The 21,363-nt window shown below is 37.0% G+C and overlaps 2 protein-coding genes across 3 annotated transcripts in view; both read left to right on the top strand.

Moving 5' to 3' along the window:
* grik4 (glutamate receptor, ionotropic, kainate 4) overlaps positions 1–21,363 on the top strand; it is a 1,128,391-nt gene that overhangs the window by 863,320 nt on the left and 243,708 nt on the right. The gene's annotated exons all lie outside the window — the stretch shown is intronic.
* Positions 267–21,363, top strand: part of cbl (Cbl proto-oncogene, E3 ubiquitin protein ligase) — a 94,198-nt gene continuing 73,101 nt past the window's right edge. The window contains exons 1-2 of one of the 2 annotated variants that reach the window (XM_022675213.2): positions 267–1,113; positions 17,221–17,468. In XM_022675213.2, coding sequence (XP_022530934.1) covers positions 967–1,113; positions 17,221–17,468 — 395 coding nt within the window. In that variant the 5' untranslated portion in view covers positions 267–966. The remainder of the gene's footprint in view (positions 1,114–17,220; positions 17,469–21,363) is intronic. The other variant, XM_022675217.2, reaches the window with a different exon arrangement.

Raw genomic sequence — 21,363 nt, 5'->3', positions numbered from 1 at the left:
ATAGTATAGGATAAGATAGTATAGTATAGTAGAGCACAGTACAGTATAGTATAGTATAGTATAGTATAGGATAAGATAGGATAGTATAGTATAGTACAGTAAACTATTGTATAGTAGAGCACAGTGCAGTATAGTATAGTATAGTATAGTATAGTGTATGAGTGAATGGGGCTGTTGAACGCGGCTCGCGGGGCGGAGGGCGTGCTGTGCGGAGGCTGGGCGGGGTCGGCGCGTCTCCTCGCCGAGTAGAGAGCGAGCTCGGGCGGAAGGGGCTGAACAGGAACAGCACTGCGACCAACGCGGGAGGGGGGCGCGCAGAAGGCTGTGTTTATTTCTCCTAATACATTTATTTATTTCTTCTTTTCTTCCTTTCCCCCGAGGTTTACTCGCTCGGCTGTTTAGATTGTGTACAGTAAGCCGAGGCGCGGCGATCGTCTCTGCAGCGTACCCGCTCCGCCTCGCGGTGAACTTCCCTTCGCGAGACCCTCGGTGGAGAGAGAGGGTCGGGGGGAGGGAACAGGAACGGTTGCAGCACGCAGGGTGTCGGTGCGAAAGCCAGTTGATTCTTGGTAGAAAAAAGAAGTCGTGACATCCCTGAATTTAACACACACCAACATCTCGAGCAGAGCTTTGTTTCCTCCGTGCGGCGTCCCTGCGCTAGCTGTTGGCAGAGCGATGACGGTGCGGTCCGCTGCAAGGAGCGGGGATTTAATGGGAGCCTCCCGGCGGTAGAGCCTTTCTCTCCCGCCTGCCTCCATCCAACACCCCCAGCACCCCCTCCCGACCACGGACCCTAGCTCGGACTCAGCCCGGGCTCTGCTGTCCTCACCGGGGGGTGATCAAGGCACAGCAGCCTCTTGACCACGGAAGGAATCAGGGAGGGAGGTCGATCGGTCGGTCGGTCCCCCTCCGCCGCACCACCAGGGTCTCGACCTGTCGCTGTGTCCGACTTCGTGGAGCCAAAATATGTCAGGGAACAGTAAGAAAGGCGGTGGGCTCATCGGGATGATGAAGGACGCTTTTCAGCCTCACCACCATCTCCACCACTCCCATCACCAGCCCGGCGCCGTGGACAAAAAGACAGTGGAGAAATGCTGGAAACTAATGGACAAAGTAAGTTGGGGCTTTGGTGGAAAGTTTGGGGGGTTTAAAAGCTGTATCTAGCTATAGGTTAGCTAACATAGCTTGCTAGCTTGCTAACTAAGTTAACTAAGCTAGCAGCCGTTGCCTAGCTAGCTAGCTTGGTTAGCTTTGGCTAGCTAGCTCTCTATGGCCTGCCTGATGAGATCGGATTGCTACAATATGGTTGCAAAGACAATTAGCTAGTTAGCTAGCTAGCTGGCTAACTAACTAACAGGTATCTCGAGCAAGTAGTTAGCTGATAGGTTACTGATCTAATCTAGTGGCTGTGTTAGATAGCTAGGCAGCTTTGGTTAGCTTTAGCTAGCTAGCTTTCAGGTCTGCTCGATGGGATCGGCTTGATGCAATATGTTAGCTAGCTAGCTAACGCTAACTACAGTTGCACAGACAATAATCTAGTCAGCTGACTAACTAACAGGTTATCTCGATTAATACGTTAGCTGCTAGGTTACTGATCTGGTAGCTAACGCTAGCTTACCTGAGCTTTGTTCATCAGGAAATTATAGTACTAATGTAGCTAGCTAGCTAACGATACAGTTAGCTAGTTTGGTAACAGATATTTCGATCAATAGTTAACGTTAGCTGCTAGGTTACTTATCTTACCTAGCGGCAGTTGCCTAGCTATCTAACCTAGTTAGCTAGCTTTGGTTAGCTAGCTTTCTGATCTGCCTGATGCAATCGGCTTGATACAGTATGGTAGATAGCTAGCTAACGCTAACTACAGTTGCAGAGATAATTACCTAGTTAACTAGCTAGCTAGCTGGCTAACTAACAAGTTATCTCGATACATAGTTAGTTGCTAGGTTACTGATCTAGCTAGCTGCCTTGGTGGCTAACGCTAGCTGACCTAAGCTTTGTTAATCAGAAAAGAATAGTGCTAATGTAGCTAGCTAACTAACATGTTATCTGGATAAAAAGTTGCTAGGTTACTAATGTTACCTAGCGACAGCTGCCCAGCTATCTAACCTAGCCAGCTAGCTCTCTACTTCTACCCTGATGGCATCAGCTTGCTACAATATAGTAGCTAGCTAGCTAATGCTAACATTACAATAAAAAACACAACTTACTAGTTAGCTGGTTAGCTAGCTGGCTAACTAACAGGTTATCTCCATAAATAGTTAGCTGCTAGGTTACTGATCCAGCAGTTGCATGGGTAGCTAACGCTAGCTAACATAAGTAGGTTCATCAGAAAATAATAGTGGTGATGTAGCTGTCTAGCTAACTATGCTAGCATTAGCTTAAACGGTCATCAACAGTCTATTAGTATATTTTGTGATGAACAAAGCTTAGGGTAGATCAGTAACCTAGCAGCTAACTATTTACCGAGTTAACCTGTTAGTTAGCCAGTTAGCTAGCTAGGAAACTAGCTAACTGCAGTGTTGGCTAGCTAGATACAATATTGTATCAAGCAGATCCAGTCAGGGTAGAGGTAGAGGGCTAGCTAGCTAGCTAGCTAAAGCTAATCAAAGCTAACCAAGCTAGTAAAGTATATTCCTTTTTAAACTTAAATAAAATCTGGTATCATTTTTAACTACTAATCTAGGTCCTCTACGAGAAAAGAACGCCTGCAAAATACCATTAAGGAATTACAGTTTTTGTAGGTCACATTATGTGCATAACACCATTGGAACTCTCTTCTAACTGATGACAGGCTTTACAGCAATTTGTTTATTCTCCGAAAATTTGGTTGTTAAACACACAGATTTAGCTATCAACATAACGTCTAAACATGTTGTATATTAATATTGCTCTTTTACAATGTGTACCTAACTATTTACCTTACTTACTAGGCGATTTCCCAGCTTGCCAGCTGATGTTTGTGACTTAAGACAACCCAAATTGTGCATTTAGCTATTTAAACAATTTTAAAAAAGCATGCTATGTTATAAGCTACCTGAACAGCTAACTAGCTAGCTAATTTGCCTGGGTAACTTAATTGATCACAGACAGACAGCTCAGACCAGGACTGGAAACACGATTTGCCATAGCTATTTTACTTGGCTAACTATAAGTTGGACACAAACATGTAAGATTAACCCTAAGCCAATTGAGATGGTATGCCATTAAGTCTGGAAAGTTTTAGATAGCTGATATCTCTGATGATAAGGGCTAAAATAGTTTGGCCTTTTAAACTAAGGAAATCTGTCATTTTAAAATTTGGTGGTTACTGATGTGCAAACTTTGTAGGAGTTTAGTGTCAGGAATTGGTGTGTAAAGCCACAAATAGGCCAACTAACTAGGTCCACTACAAGCAAGTGACTGCAAAATACTATTGAGAAATTAGGGTTTTCGGGTCACATTATATGCATCATCATTGGAAAAATCTCTCTTTTAACTGATGACATGGTTTATATCAACTTGTTTATTCTACAAAAAAAGACACACACTGGTTATTGCACTTTATTGATCAATAGATAACATCAAATTGCCCAGAGGATGCAGATGAAAATAAATATGGAGATCAGGTAAATAGGATATTTTAAATTTGTGTAAGTGTGTGGTATGTAGATATGTTTGTATGTGTGTGTAAATGTATGCATGACTGTGCCCAGGTATTTTTGACACTCTGTTCTGGGTAAATGCTCTAGTGTATTGCTGAATGCAGTCCTCCAGGTGGACGTGGTGGTTTCCGGTTGAGAGTACGCTGTGCGCTATTGGCTGCCGCTTCTCACCAGTGTGTGTGGATGAGTGTGAGTGTGAGTATGAATGGTTGTGTGTAAAAACGTGTAAATTGTAAAGCGTCCTTGGGTTTCTAGAAAGGTACTTCATCCATAGGCATCTATAGTGTTTTTGTAGACAAGCTAGCTGTGGTGGATGGGTCTTCTTAGGGTTCGTAAAAAATCTAAATAAAGGCCAACTTTATTTTGTTCTTTTTATTAAATGAACAGCACATCCACAGGAATAAATACAAATGCTTTATTGCTCAGTACTGGTTTTCTCATGCTCTTCTGAGAGGAGTTTGTCTCGGTCTAATTATCAGGTATCTGACGGGGGTCCGTTGCATTGAAGGCACACCTGTAGCTAACAGTTAAACAAAGACAGACTCGGCTGACTGCAGACCCTACAATTACAGTAATACGATTAAACCAGAGCAGTTTGAAGTCTCATTACCGTTTGAAACATCTGTGATGATTTGCTTTTGATATGGTTCAGTTTTTTCTGACTGCGTTTGAATGCGCAGCTCAAAACTGCAGTTCATGGAAAAAACCTGCGGTCGCTTGCTGACCTCACACTTCCTGTAAGATTCTCGCTGATACACAAGCTAAGAAAACAAGAGAAGTGCCACCAGAGTCTGTCAGAAGTCACAGCTATTCCTAGTGACGTTGTTTGAGGACACATCCACCACGGATGGCTGTATCAGTTTCTATTATTCGTTACATGTTTTTATCGATAAGTTTGTTGAGTTAAATTTCAGAAAGTATTTTCTTAAAATAAAGATTAGGTACTCTGCGTTCGTTTTTTTATTTTTATTTTAGGCATGTTGAAAAGCAGAAGTAAGATGTGGTTTAAGCTGTTAGAACTGAAGTTACTTGATCATTCTCCGCCCACTGTCTGACTGGAGAGTTATCTATGATGATATATAATAATTAAAATACCTATTCATGATCACTTATAAGCACACGATTACTGCGTGCATAGTCAGCATGTCATTTAGAACATTTCTGTGATGATAGTTTGACAATTGGTAAATATCCCACAATTCTTTGGTGGAACAGTTTCAGTGGCAGATAAAATTTATGAAAGTTTTGACACTATTTAAGCTTCAGTTTACTTGGGATATTTCTTATTTCTGATTTTTTTTATTCACTCTAAGAAAGAAGCCAATCACTGTTCAGACATTTCCTAGTAGACCTTTTGTACAAGATAATTCCATCTCTATTTATTTTGACCTTCCAAATATATATTGAAATAATACATAAACAAATAAAGTGCTTTGTACACAAAGCAAAAGTTTTGGTCATGTATTTAGATATCCAGAAAATTCCTTTTTTTATATATATGTATATATTTATGCAGATAATGAAGTGAAGTAAATTTCATGTCATTAAATGTGTAAAGTTATCCACATTAAATTAAGTTAAATTAACAGCCCTCATTTTTACATACAGCTCTGGAAAGGAAATGAAGAGAGCACTTCAGTTTCTGAGTCAGTTTCTCTGATTTTGCTATTTATAGGTTTATGTTTGAGTAAAATGAACATTGTTGTTTTATTCTATAAACTACAGACAACATTTCTCCCAAATTCCAAATAAAAATATTCTCATTTAGAGCATTTATTTACAGAAAATGAGAAATGGCTGAAATAACGGAAAAAAAGATGCAGAACTTTCAGACCTCAAATAATGCAAAGAAAACAAGTTCATATTCATAAAGAGTTAGTAGTTCAGACATTATCAATATTTGGTGGAATAACCCTGGTTTTTAATCACAGTTTTTCTCCTCCACCAGTCTCCCACACTGATTTTGGATATCTTTATTTCAAGCAGTTCAGTTTGGTGGTTTGATGGTTTGTGATCATCCATCTTCCTCTTGATTATATTCCAGAGGTTTTTTAATTTGGTAAAATCAAAGAAACTCATCATTTTTACGTGATCTCCTAATGTCCATCATTTTGGTCTGAATGCATGTAGTAGTAATATTTGTACTGGGCTCTTGCTGTTCTTGTTGTTTTGATTCTATATTTAAGCTTCAGCAGTTCAGCTAGTCCTCGTTTTTCTCTCAGCTGATATTTACTCAGTGGTATTTGAGCTTTCTGTGGTGAGATTGTACATTTCCTCTCGTTTGTGTTGAGTTGTTAATGAATGGCAGCTGCACGTTTTATTCAGAGGCTAATCATTATGGGTTGAGTTATTCATTTCCTCACTAACGGGTTGGATTGTTTCTCAGTGTGAGTAGTACTGCTGTTGTTAGGATTTTTTTTTTAGGCAATAATAATCTTGCTTAAATCATTTTTATCTACCACTTTAAAATAAGGCTCCTTTATAAGGGGTTTATAAATAGTTTTTATTATAAGGGAGTTTATTAACCCTTTCAGACTCTGCATCCGAAAAACAGTAACAGCACTAGAGCCATTGAGGCAACAGCTATTTTTTTTTTACTAATTATACTAATTTAATGTGATTTAGATCACTTTTTAATCATATTTTTTTACTGTTTAGGGTTTTTACTGATTTATGAAATACAACGGTGAAATATAAAATATTACACACAGACTTCCAATGCAATGGAAATAAAAAAAACTATTAAATATTTTACTTAAATGAATTTATTTGCTATATATATTTTATATAACCATATTAGAGTATTCTTTTCTGTGCATTACAGAGAAAAAAAACATAATTCTTACATTTTCTTTTCTATCACTGAAGATAATTCAGGTCTGAAAGGGTTAATGGTTGTAAATTAAATGGTAAATACTTGAACCCTTTCAGACCTGAATTATGTAAAAGTTTTGAAAAAATATTAATAATAATGCTGTTTTATGTCTGCAATGCACTTGAAGGAAGACTCAAATATTATGATATAAAATCTATATTAACATTAAATCCAATTAACTAAAATAAGCAACTTTTGTTTTTTATTATGTGTTTTGGTTTGGAAGCCTCAAGTGTGTGCTTAACATTTTTTTTTTATTTGATATTGACTTTTTTTGTTCACAATCCGGCCCTAAACACTAAAATGAACATGAAAAAATTGTTCTAAATTACATAGACTTAGTAAAAAAAATAGCTCTTTTAATTTGCCTCTTTGGCTTTACTGCTGTTTTTTTTATTTTCAGTAAAGTGGGCGGCCCTAAGCTATTGTTTAATTGTCTAATAAACCTTTTCTTGGGTTCGTTTATAGTCTATTCTTATTTAAAAACAGCTCTCAATTAGTGTTATGTTCAACAAAACATTTGGGAAAAAAATACATAAGGAAATACATTATGTCTATTGTAATGGACGCAGGGTCTGAAAGGGTTAAGAACATTAATAAGCACTTACAACAAATAAATAGAAAAAACTGCAGTGAAAATGACTTTTTTAACATACCTGATAAAATAATGTAGAAACTCAGTTTAGTCGTTTAATATGTTATTATAGTTAAATACATAAACAAGTTATTAACAGAAATTAAGTTAAAGATGACTGATAGAAAGGACAAAGTAACATAAGCAGTTAAAGCAAGATCTGAGATTTAACAGTATTATAAATGAATGTGGAATCACTCTATTTGGTACACGACAAACCATTGTTTCCCTTTCTATGTATGTGTTTTAACTGCTTATTAATAGTTTATAACTTAATTAATAACATTATTAAACTTCTTCTATGTATAAGTCATTTATAAAGGAGCCTTATTTTATAGTGGTACTCATTTTACTCTAAAAGAAATGTTTCCATAGCCTAAAAGAACTTATTTGCTGTGGTGTCTGACAGATAATAATTTATAAAATTATAATTTTTATGTAATAAACCACTCTTCTATTTATAAAATCCAACTGCTGCATACTTTAAGTTTTGGTAAACCGAGTCCTCCTTGCTTAATTCAGTGGAATCTGCCAAAAGTAGAGCATGAAATCAAACTAAACCTTCTAGGTCATGTGGTGAAACATGGAGTACATGCAGTTCTGACACAAGTGGTCCAGAACAGGACAGTCCAGGACAGGGTGGCATCCTGTTTCCATTATCCTGATTCTGAGATGGAGTGAAGTTCTGTGGGCTACAGATGATCTCGGTTGTTATTTTCTGGTCGTCTAAAAAATAATAATAAGTTCTACATGTTCTTTAGTGGTTTTATAGAAAGATTCAACATGTAAACCCACCTGATGTTAATACTGGATTGTTAATCAGGTGAGCAGATTGTGTGGAGTGTTTAATATTTCACTAGCAAGCACTGAAAACAGCCTGAAAATAGCTCTCACTGGGCAAAAATTAACATTAAATTTTAATCCTACCAGTTTATCAAGTTTTCTGCAAAGTTAAATAGTTTACTCGTTCTGAGTGGTTTGCTATTAAGAACATTTGCACATACATAATCTCATTCGAAACCATCCGTCCAAGTTTTTAATGCTAAGAAATTATCAGATTTATTTATTTATTTATTTATTTTCTTTTTTGGGCTCTAAGAACCATTTTATCCTACCCTATTTTACATTTTGCATGTATCTTTCTGCCGCCATTCATTTGAGTAAATATGCATTTAAAGCCCACAAAATGTAGATTCGTGGAATCAGTGAGATTTCACACCATATCACTGACTAGGACTAGCTTTGTTGGCATGCTGACTTAATTTTATTATATCAGACAAATTGCAAATAAATTGTTAATTTGCAAATAAACAGTCAGTTTAAGTTTGTTTTTAAGATTTGTGTCACATAAACTAACTGAATTGATTTATACGCTTTTTCAGTTCACTTTCCAATCTTTTTACAACCTGGCAGTTTCCCAGCTGAATGATATGAGCTGTACAGGACTAGGATAGTAACGTTAGCTGAGCTAACTCTTAGCTTTTGCATTTGTTTGTTCTTTAAAAGATTGAAAGACTGGCTGCTTTCAGTGTAAATGTCAAGTCATGTGGTTTACTGTGACTTCTGTGGTCTCAATATGCATTTAATTTATAGTAATACCGTGAAAACTCAGCATGGCTTGTTGTGGCAAATCGAACAGTGACAAATTAAACACTGAGTTGTGAGTCAGTGCGTGGTTTTCCACTTTCCGTGTCCATTAGGAAGGGGCGATATGGCCCTAAAATAATATCGCAATATTTCAAGGTATTTTCCATGATTACAATACTCTTGTCGATATGAAAAAACACTGAATTAAAAAGATTTTCAAGAATATACTGCTGCATGACACTAATAATGCAAATATCTCCATTTATCCAGAATTAAAGTAAAATAAATGATACTGGACAGATATAATCTGTCTCTAGTAGATATATAATGGGACATGAGAACAGTGTGATTTTTTTCTTTTGATAAAAACAGTAAAAATGTTGTTCAGGGTATAATATAATTCACAATACTCAAAAATGTTGATGAAATTGTGCTGTCTGCAGGCTGCAGCAGGAGTCTACGTCTGCGTGTGTGTGTGTGCATGCATCTATGCATGAGGGAGATAGTGTGTCTGCGTCTCTGTGTAGCTGCTCACTTGCTGATAATTCTGAGGACGTCCATGACAGCATGCTCTTATCTCCCGGGCGTCAGGGCTGCGGAGACTGATGATGTTCTGGGGGAGTTTAAAACTAAAAGTAGGATGATCAGCGTGAAAAAACAGTGATTAATTCAGCTCAAAATACAGATAACATGGACAGTTAGCCATTAGCCATCTCCTTTAAGATCTGCAGTCTGTTAGCCTAGCTAGCATTGGACCGACAGCTTCAATCTGGTGTTGTGAAGGTAATCGGTAACTAACTAAATTGAACTACAGCCATAATTCACATTTAATATCAAACCACAGATTCTACCCACTCTAACCAGCACTAAGAAATCAACCTGTTATAAAAAAAAAACAGTTAGCCCGTTAGCCGTTGCAGCTAGTCCACTATCTGCTACGTGTCAAAAAAAGAAAAGTCATCAGATCAGCTTGTAGACTTACACTATGTACACTTTTGATCAAATATCTAAATTCTCTTAATAACTGCTTCTAATTTAATGGATTTAAGCAGGGCTGGTATAGATGGTATAGATTATTACTGCAGTGCAACACATTTCAACTGTTAAAGTAAAAACAAATGTCTTAGAGTGTAGTTACTGTTTAACATGCATCTGAGTTACTGGTAACTGGCATGAGAAACTTTTTTTTTCTTCCTAAAAATACTTTGATATTTAAGTGAATAAAGGTGCATTAAACTATATAAAATTGGTCTTGGGTCATGGAGGATAATCCATGAGATTTTAAGCTATTAGATTTTCAGTTTAAGGCACTTAATTCTCTTACATTTTTATTTTTATTTCGTTTATCTTGAGAGATTTAACCTATTAACCTGCCTTGACCCGTATACGGGCTACAGGTGTAGGTAGGGCTGGACCCGAATATTCGGGTATTCGGATATTCGTTCGTTGAGTAGGTATTCGGTTTTTAATTTTGGTATTCGGATATTCGTTTTTTTTTCTCCTTTCCAGAGTTCCACCTCACTCTAACCACTTCTGTTCTCGCGGGTCCCGTCAGAATATCTTGCGCGCGGGACAGAACTGAACTGTTATTGGCTGGAGCGGGAGTTTAATCCAGACGATGCGGGAGCAAATTAATAAATAGTTAAGAAAACTGTAATAATTGTAAAAAAAAAAAACCTAAAGAAAACTCTCAACGCGCAGGATGGACCGACACACACACGCACACACCGATGGTGTTTGGACTGGGGTAAGGAACGGCGCTGCTGTTTTAATAAATATATAAGTAAATTTGAAGCATTAAGTGTAGTTTATTTAATTTATATTAGGAACGTGGGGCGGGAGCGGCAGAAATGTGTATGTGGCGGGCGGGCGCGGGATTAAAAGAAGCAATTTTTTTGCGGAGCGGTAACGAGACAGAAACGCGGGAGCGTGGAAGAGTGGGTTTAAAAATCAGTCTCGCGCAGACCTCTATTATACATGATAAAAAAAACGAAACTGATTTATATAATAAAACGTAAGGGGTAATGTGGCAACAGTAGGGGCTAAATCGGTTACAAAAGCCTGGCCTACAAAAATGATGTCTGAACGAATTTCCTCTTATCTAATATAATTAAAAATGGTTTAAAAATATAAAATAATTTCGAAGCAAACGAAATATTTAATATTGAGCTTATAGCCCAAGTGCAAAAATACAAAATCAGTAATACGGCTATGCCCTGCACAATCCTTAAACCGAAATAGACCAAGTACAATAACGTCATTAACAATGACTTTCCTCTACTCTAATATAATTTAACATGGTTTAAAAATATAAAATAATTTCTAAACAAACGAAATATTTAATATTGAGCTTATAGCCCAAGTGCAAAAATACAAAATCAGTAATATGCCCTGCACAATCCTTTAACCGAAATAGACCAAGTACAGTTTACAATGACTGTCCTCTAATATAATTACCAATGTTTAAGAATATAAAATACTTCCTGAACAAACGTTTTTTTTGTTTGTTTTTTTAAGCAAATAGCCTAAGTGTGAAAACACAAACAGCAATTTACTGGGCTGGCTTGCGCAGCGGAGAAACCGTGCAGCAGCAGCCTCCTAGCCTGCTTACGCAGCGGATAAGCCGCGGTGTCTGGCAGCAGAAATTCCGGGATGAAAACACAAAGAAATCTGGGCTAAAAACACAGAAAAAATATGGGGTGAAAACACAAAAATCCGGGATAAAAACACCAAAAACTCCGGGGTGAATATGTCTCGTAGGTCAGAGCAAATTGAACATTTTTCAGTGGATTAAAGGGGCCATGATTTGCTTTTTTTTATTTTTTTAACCTCTTTTTTTAAAAACGAATATTCGAATATTCGCTTCGAATCAGTGCCGAATATCCGGAGCTCAAAAAACGCTATTCGGGCCAGCCCTAGGTGTAGGTGATACAAAACCCTTATTTTCTGCAGTAAAATAAATTATCTACATTCTGAAAATTTGAGGAGTTTGAAATCTTCTACAGGACACTTAAAGAAACTGCCTGTTCACTTTCTCTCTGCTCCACTTAATAATTCCGGATCAGTAAAAATCAATCAGAAATCAACCCAAATTCTGCAGGTTTGAAAACAGACAGGAAAAAAAATAGTTTGGAGGACCAAAACAGTTTGCTTTGTTTTATTCAGGATATGTTGCAGATTTACTTAATTTTTTTCCTGTACTTTCTGTTGCAATTACAATTATGGTTTTTAGTAATGTTCCTTATCAAACATGAAAGCTATTTATGTAATGCTTGAATAGAAACCTTCAAGATTTAGGGGTGTAATGTTAGAATTAGTTAAAATTGTTTAAAATCCTGGCCTGTTAAAGGTTCTTTTAGAATTTTGCTTCAAATATCGAACTTTATGATGACCAGATTGTTTGTTAGTTAATTATTTACAAGTCATTATTGCCTAGATAAGTAGATAGGCAGGTAGGCAGGTACAGACAGACAGAGACAGACAGACAGACACTTTATTGATCCTGAAGGAAATTTAGCAATTTAGATGGACAAAAAAAATAGTCAACCTGTAAAACTGAGGTGTTAAAGTCAAGGCAGTTGAAAGTTTGGGTGCACCTAACATTTGTGCTGGTGCACCTATATTAAAAAGGTTAGTCTAGAGCCTTAAGCTGAAGACGAGGAGGGTTCCTGGGCTGCTCCCCGGCTCTGATAAGGCCCGGCTGGAGGCTTGGTCAAGCAGCAGCAGGCCTCAGCAGCTTCCTCCTCTCGGCCTCCTCCTCCTCCTCCTCGCTCTGCAGCTCCTCTCTCAGCGCTGCTGCTGCTGCTGCTGCTGCTGTGACATCTGAGCACATACCAGTTTCCTCAAATTTCCCACCCACGTCTTCTGATCAATAGTTCAGAAGGTGGTGGCGCTCAGCTCCTCTGCAGACAATGGATTTGGAGAGATCTCTGAGCTGGAAGTGCTGTGAGGCCTGAACTCATATGACATGAAAAATTGGGGTTGCCTGTTTATGCTTTAACCCTGTAAACTCTAGGCTGTTTTGGTGTGTTTTTCTCTTTCAGGTCTTATAACACAGTAATTATATCAGACAGACACATGCCCTGTTCTCTTTTACTCCAGAAGACATACGGCTGCTCAAAAATATCCTCATTTAAAATGTAAAAGGAAGCAGAATTGTTATATTTTCCTGGAACTGATCATGTTTTTTTTTTACTTATTTTTGAATGTATATATTTAAATATATTCACACCTAAGATCTAATCTTTCCAAAAATTGTTAGACTAGAGTGTTTATAAGTAGAAAGCATAAGAATATTGATGATTTGAGTTCATTACATGGATTATTAATTATTACTTTGATAAAATACATGGAGAAACAGCATCAGGGGGATTTATTTATTTTTCTTGATAATCAATAATCACACCTCTAGGATACATGTAGATACTAAAAACCTGACACTCAGAGCAGCCTATGCCTTTCAGTATTTTAATCAGGACACACTAGAAAACTATATATATACAAAAATATTAACTTTTTTTTTGTCTAAATAAATAAAAATTTAGTTTAGTGCAAAAATAACTACTTGAAAATGTGCAAGTAACATAAAAACTGTATAAAGTAGTGCGCACACCATACCTAGCTTTAGTTTGAGTAAAGCAGGTAGTTTCACACTGTTTTTTCTGTGGACACTTTTGAGTCTTTATTTACTGATATTATTTGGTTTGAAACATCATATAAATATGTTTGAAGCACTAAAGGTAAATAATATTGGTTGGGGAAGGAGATTTTTCACTTTTTTAGGTGTTTTTCTCTCAATGGGTTTCTTGTAGATTTAGCTTTACCGCACTGGGATGTGATCACTATTTATAGAAAGAGTAAGCTCCGCCCTTTCTAACCATATATGGATTATGTTAATGTGTGAAGGGATTCCTGAATAATTAAGCTGAGAACACAAGGTGAGATTTTGGACGGAAAATCCAAACCAAGTTATTCTCAAAATAAGAATACACTACTGCAACAAAAAGAAAATAACATTTAATTCTTGCGTACGATACGATAATGCAGATCAATAGTTCTGATAAATAGCCAGCGCAATGTCTTAACACAGGGATGTGGGTTTCTTCTTTTAGTCACATCTTAAAAATACACCAGTGGGAGTGTAGACAGCAAGTTAAACCACTAGCTCTTTGGGAACAACCCTGCCTCACATCTAAACATCTTTATTATCAGTCTGACCTTCAGTCTGAAGACTCAGCTTCTGTTTTAATCAGTGGCTGAGGCTACTGCCTGTTCCCAAATCCACCATAATTCAGCTAAACACATTAACCAGAGTTTACACTCCATCAGGATTAAGCTAAAAAGCTTTGTTATTATAAGCTTTTAGTTATTTTAACCAGCAAATCAAACCAAAATGAAAATGAGAAAATAAACCATGACCCACTGTTAAGCCCAACGTTTATTCCAGTTAAATTTAAAATTAAGTTAATATTGTCTCCCAAATGGTTTAGCTCAATAAGCACTGCCACTATGATCCGGAGATTGCTGATTAAAAGCCCATTCATGCAGCTTGCCATCAGCTGCCTGAGCCCTGAGAAAGTACAGTTGTTCTTGCTCTCTGAAGTAGATGGCGCTCTCTCTTTCCTCTCATCACTCCTAGGGTGATGTGGATCAGCACAAGGCTGCATCTGTGAGCTGATGTATCAGAACCGAGTCGTTGCGCTTTCCTCCGAGCATTAGCACTTAGGGGTGGTCAATATTATATTGTATACAATATATCGTGACACAGAAATATCATGATATTAAAAATCCATATCGTGATAATAGGGCTGTTCTGTCTTAAAAGTAGTCTATTATTTACTGTGAAGCTTTAGGTGTATTTATTGTAGAATTGTTTTAGTTTGCAGTTTATATGCTTGCACTAAATATTCTGCAATATTATTTGCTGCATTATATTATTTTATGCTATATTATTTATTTTGCCACATTATGATTATTCTGTTATACTATTATACTATATTCCTGAAATGAATGTATTATTTTAGTTTTCCTATATCGCCAAGTATATCGTTATCGCAAAAATACCCTGAAATATTGTGATATTATTTTAGAGCATTATCGCCCACCCCTATTAGCACTGTGATGATACTCGGCCATTATTTATTAAACATTTATTCAGGTTATTATCAGTGTGGATTGTCAGCAGTGTGTGTTGTTATAGTTTAATTTAGAAATAACACAATGTGTGACTGAGTGCGGGAACCTGTTGGCTTTTTTCCTTCTTCAGATTGAAGCTCAGTAAGCGTTATTATTTTATTCGGTCAGTTCAGAGATGTGTTGATCATAAAGAAATGCTTTGTTTTGGTAAAACTCTTCCACTAGTTAAATGCAGCTGCTGTATCTGAGCTCCAGTAATCAGTGCAGTAACCAGCGGCAAATAACTTCCATACTCTCTCATCCTATAGTAGTTTAAAACCAAAACATGCAGTGAATGTTGCAGTGTCAGTCTGACCTGCTGGTTAGCATTAGCTTGGTTGCTGCATGCTTTGTTCACTACTGATCATGCACAAGTCTGACAAGTTTGATTGAAACCCCATTTATAAGCATCTTAAGAATAAAAACTCCTGTCTGTCTTTGCCGTTTCTCTTTACTTTAAAACAAGAACATTTTAATTTGTTGAGTATAATTCAACATGTAATAAGAAATAGGTCTTGTATGTGAAAAAATCACTGAATACACAGGAAATATGCTAAATCGTAAAATATATATTTTTGAGCCGAGTTGTTCTGTGTCCCAATTTTGTTCCAATAGAAAATCTGTTATAAGTAATATGTTTTATAAGTGCCAGTTAAAGTATATTTATGTAGTTATGATGTTTATTTCATGGTGAATGGTCTAATAAAAACAAGTATCTCCAAAGCAGCAACTTTACAGGAGAGATATAAAACCTTATAAACTTTCATTGGAAGTCAATGTAAAAGGAGATTTTCAGATCATTTTTAAGTATTTCTATTGGTTCGTTCCTTAATAAATTGTGATGCACTGTAAGGGACAGTTTCTTTGTTCAAATTATGTATTAAACTAAAAATCCACAAAAAAATGAATAAACAGCTTTGGAAAAATTGAAGAGAGCACTTCAGTTTCTGAATCAGTTTCTCTGATTTTGCTATTTATAGGTTTATGTTTGAGTAAAATGAACATTGTTGTTTTATTCTATAAACTACAAACAACATTTCTCCCAAATTACAAATAAAAATATTCTCATTTAGAGCATTTATTTACAGAAAATGAGAAATGACTGAAATAACAAAAAAATGCAGAACTTTCAGACCTCAAATAATGCAAAGAAAACAAGTTCATATTCATAAAGTTTTAAGAGTTCAGAAATAATCAATATTTGGTGAATAACCCTGGTTGGTTTTTAATCACAGTTTTTTTTCATGCATCTTGGCATCATGTTCTCCTCCACCAGTCTTACACACTGCTTTTGGATAACTTTATGCTGCTTTACTCCTGGTGTAAAAATTCATTCAAGCAGTTCAGTTTGGTGGTTTGATGGTTTGTGATCATCCATCTTCCTCTTGATTATATTCCAGAGATTTTCAATTAAGTAAATTCAAAGAAACTCATCATTTTTAAGTGCTCTCTATTTTTTTAAGAGACGTACTTGTTGAGCCAGTTGAGTTAGATAAAGGTTTGCAAATCTAATTCTTGTGTATGTTGTGTGCAAACTCTCTTGTGTAACAGAGCTTTGGTTGAGCACCACAGACGAAGCTCTTAGCTCAGTGGTAGGTTGCGCTGTAGTGTCACTTCTGTTTTCTTGCCTGTTCTGTTCTCTTTTTCCTATTTTATTTAAAGCTTGCCCTTGTTGTGTTGGCTCATACTTTAAAACAAATTTAAATTTGTCATCCAATCATACAGATACCACCTTAAAAATGAAGAGTTTCTTTGATTTTAGCAAGTTAAAAACCTCTGGAATATAATCAAGAGGAAGATGGATGATCACAAACCATCAAACCACCAAACTGAACTGCTTGAATTTTTGCACCAGGAGTAAAGCAGCATAAAGTTATCCAAAAGCAGTGTGTAAGACTGGTGGAGGAGAACATGATGCCAAGATGCATGATTAAAAAAAACTGTGATTAAAAACCAACCAGGGTTATTCCACCAAATATTGATTATTTCTGAACTCTTAAAACTTTATGAATATGAACTTGTTTTCTTTGCATTATTTGAGGTCTGAAAGTTCTGCATCTTTTTTGTTATTTCAGTCATTTCTCATTTTCTGTAAATAAATGCTCTAAATGAGAATATTTGTATTTGTAATTTGGAAGAAATGTTGTCTGTAGTTTATAGAATAAAACAACAATGTTCATTTTACTCAAACATAAACCTATAAATAGCAAAATCAGAGAAACTGATTCAGAAACTGAAGTGCTCTTAAATTGTTTTACATTATAATTCGTAGTTTAACATGATTTAATTTTGTCTCTCTCTCTGTTCAGGTGGTGCGATTATGCCAGAACCCCAAGCTGGCCCTCAAGAACAGTCCTCCATACATTTTAGACCTGCTTCCCGACACCTATCAGCATCTTCGTACCATCCTTTCCCGCTACGAGGGCAAGATGGAGACGCTGGGAGACAACGAGTACTTCCGTGTCTTTATGGAGAACCTCATGAAGAAGACCAAGCAAACCATCAGTTTGTTTAAGGAAGGGAAGGAGCGCATGTATGAGGAAAACTCTCAGCCCAGGTCAGTCTTTTCTTTCCTTTTCCTTTCCTTTTTTGCATTTTAGTAGCATTAGTAACTCAAATCAAATTTATTGCTCAGATCAGGTTTGTGTATCTTGTCGGTTCACATTCAGTGTAAATGTAAGTGATCTGTATCTGTGTGTAATGTGAACGAATCTGTTCCTGAAACACCGTCTCACATGCTGCACATTGATACCTGTATAAACGTCTCCTTCTTCACCAACAACAAAAACCCTCATATTAGAGAGAGGAGAGACTCGTAGCTTTATAAAGGGAAATGGATGAGTTAGCAGCTCATATGTGGAGCATCTTTTGCTGGAGTGGAGAGTAAACAGCTGCTCTGAAGTTCATGCTCAGCTCCAGGAGGAGAAAAAAGGACAGGTGGTTTGCTTTTGTTGTTTTTTTTTTTTTTTTTGCAGCTATAGCTGCTGCACAGCTGCACCAAGTGATGCAGTGTGGGTACGAGAGATAAGAGAAGCACGTAGTGCTAATGCTAATGCGTAAAAGCAAAAAGACGCATGAATTCTGCATGCTTTAACCACATATGAAAGGTGACTCAAATCTGATAATGAATCAGATTTGGCACGTTCATACAGCCATGAAAAAATCAGATCTGAGCCACATTGAGCAAAAACTCCTGGTAATGTGAACGTAGCCTTAGATCTTGCACATCTGAACTGGGGATTTAAGTTAAAGGCAAACTTGCGTAAAAACTTCAGAAGTGTTTTTCTGGCTTTATTTATATAAATCTTTGTAGCTTCTGTATTTTTTTTTATTTTTTTTATTAGAGATGAACTGATGTGTAATTTTGGAGCTTCTTTCTGTGCACTCGGCCGGTTGTTATTACAGATCAAGTACAGGGCTAGATGCCACATTAACCTTCTGCAGCCACGTTCTAGCGGGTAAACTAGACACTGCATGGTCCATGGTTCTGTTTTAATGTTTTCTATAATGTACTGTGTAAGTTTTAGTTTAATATAGGTACCTCAAATGGAGAATTTACTGCAAAATTGCTCTTGGAGCCTAAATGGTTTATCTCTCCTCACCAGTAGGAAGTACAGATGAAGGGCATGACAAAAAATAATCGCAACCAATCAATTAATCCAAAAAAAAAAAGGTCAGATTAGTCGACTATTGAAATATCAAAATCATTAATCGCAGCCCTAATGTCTACAGCTGGTTCTTAATGTATAGTTTGCACACCGCTGCTCTCGGCTATCTCTGAGAGAAAATAGACGAACAGGACGAGTATATATTTCATTTCATTTTTTTCCTACTTTAGCCTAATGTAGACTACTTCACACAGTCCGCAGCAGATGTTTAACTAACAGTTGCAGATAGGAAATGCAAAAATGCAAAATCAGATGTGAATTCTAGAATCTCCTGCAAATATAATCCATCCAGTCTGTGTGAATGTTTCTTTTTTATATAGTTGTAATTTGTACTTAGTGCTGGACGATATGGCCAAAATTTATATCACGATATATTCCTTAATTTTGGTCGATACGGTATAATTTCGATATCGATATAAATACTTTGAAGGCCTCAGAAAAACTGCTAAGAATCCCTGCAATGGAAATCTGTACACTACTGTCTGAAATTTTAATTTAAGTCTTTAAAGCCTCCTCTCACAAAAACTGTATAATACTTTAGAAATAAAAAATGATCAGAATAAATCAATGCTCACTTTTATTTGCATGTAGCAAAATAAAAACATGACATATCTGTCAAACACAAACCTATAACCTATATACATATTACCAATATAAATAACTTTACATTACAACAGAGGCAGAGCTTCTTATTCTTTTGTAAACATGTTTAACAGATCAAAACAAAAGTGCTTCAACCAGGATAACCTTATGGAATAGAAAAAGCCTTCATATATATATATATATATATATATATATATAAACGGAACATGATATCCCAGTCAAATGAACACACATCAACTATAAATAACTTAGATACAACATAAACTACAAAAGTGCTTCAGAGACTGTGTGTAGTGAAACTGCTTGAAGTGGTGGAACAGACCGGACCGGAGCGCAGCCGAGGGACATTCTAGATGCGGAGCCGAGATCCGCTCGGTTAGGGTCGGTTTCGCCGAGCTTCATCGCGGGACATTTTAGATGCGATGCGGAGCCGAGCCTAGCCTTACCTAGCCTAGCCTAGCTGGCTACGTGCCTGTGTGATTACGTCATCACGCACTGACGTAGCCCGGCTACGGAGGGTGATTGGGTTCAGCTCTGCAGTGAACTGACGCCGCTAAAATAATAAATAATACATACCGATATGCCACAGAAATGATATCACCGTTATTGAAACATTTCTTATCGCGATAAATACCGATATCGAATTATTGTCCAGGCCTATTTGTACTTAAATATAGTTTCATCAAACTACCAAAATGTGCTGCAAAACTGGTCTTTGGGCCTGAATGTTTAGCTTTCCTCACCAGTAGGATGTCCAGATATTAATCGTGACTAATCAACCAATCGAACAAATAATTGACAGGTTAGTCGACTATTGGAATATCAATGTCTACAGGTGGGTCGTGGTGTACAGGACGAGTATATATTAGCCTCTTTCTTTCCTTACTTTAGCCTAATGTAGAATATTTCACACAGTCTGCAGCAGATGTTTAATCTTGCAGAACGACAATTGCAGGAAATGCAAGAATGCAAAATCAGATGCGAATTCTTACAGATAATAATCGTGACTAATCAACCAATCGAACAAATAATTGGCAGATTAATCGACTATTGAAATATCAGTCAAATATCAATTTGCCTCATTCTTACTTACTTACTTTAGCCTAACGTAGACTACTTCACACAGTCTGCAGCAGATGTTTAATGTTGCAGAACGACGATTGCCGATAGGAAATGCAGAATCCGATGCGAATAATTTGTCTGAATCTGTGACTAAGCGCTGTGGCCGCTCTCTGTGCTTGTCATTGTTTTTAGAAGTGGGACTTGGCTCAGAGAAGCGTCTCGCTAAGTTGGTGAGGTCCAGTGTGCGGAAGGTCGAGCTAAAAGAGGAAGCAGTCGTCCAGCAGTTGTGAAACTTGTGTTCGTCAAGCCCTGAATCATGTGAACGGCTTCTGGTCTGGTTAACTGTTTTGCACATCCGTTGTTTCGCATTCAAACTCAGCAAATGCTCCCGAGTTAAAAGGCAAATATCCCGGATCAGCTGCTCAGCTGTGACTGGTCATATATTGCTGTGAGATTATATCTTCCCCACACCTTCCCTCTGCAGCGCAGGCCTCGTCTTTAGTGGACAAAGAGACTTGTTTAATGCAAATAAGCAGAAAGAGGAAGTGCTCCTCCGGGGACAATCCCTGATAGATAGCAGGCTTGCTTAAAGCCGACTCAGAAAAGGAAAATAGGCCGGCTTTCACTATTCATTCCCACTCCTCCTGCTGCTGCTGCTTATTTATTTGTAGTGGAGCTTTTTGATTATCTGTAGATGATACGTGACTTGTTTTAGCGTTCAGCGCAGCGCAGTCGTTACCATATAAAAGAGAAGCAGTCTGTCATCGTTTCTCTTTTCTGATTTAAATTAACGTCACGCAGGAGTAATGAACTGCCCACCCTGTTCACAGATCCTTTTGTGTTTTAAACAGATGAACAAAGCGCCTGTCGTCGGTCCAGAAAGGTTTCACATATACACACACATCGTCACTGTGATGCTATTTTAAAACCATACACTATTTATAGCCGAGCGGTATGACCACATTTTATCGTATCTTGCTCTGACATTATTTGCCTCAGCCATGTGAATTTCAGTTTTGGAGATTGTTAAAGGTCTCATTCCATCGTTTTTTCATTTATTTTAAAATTAGTTAATAGTTAATAGTTGTGGAAAAAACATGCTCCGGTGATCCGGTATAA

The sequence above is a fragment of the Astyanax mexicanus genome, chromosome 18, assembly GCF_023375975.1.
Source record: "Astyanax mexicanus isolate ESR-SI-001 chromosome 18, AstMex3_surface, whole genome shotgun sequence".
Taxonomy (NCBI): Eukaryota; Metazoa; Chordata; class Actinopteri; order Characiformes; family Acestrorhamphidae; genus Astyanax; species Astyanax mexicanus.
The sequence above is the reverse complement of the archived record's forward strand: the minus strand, read 5'-3'. Positions and strand labels throughout refer to the sequence as shown.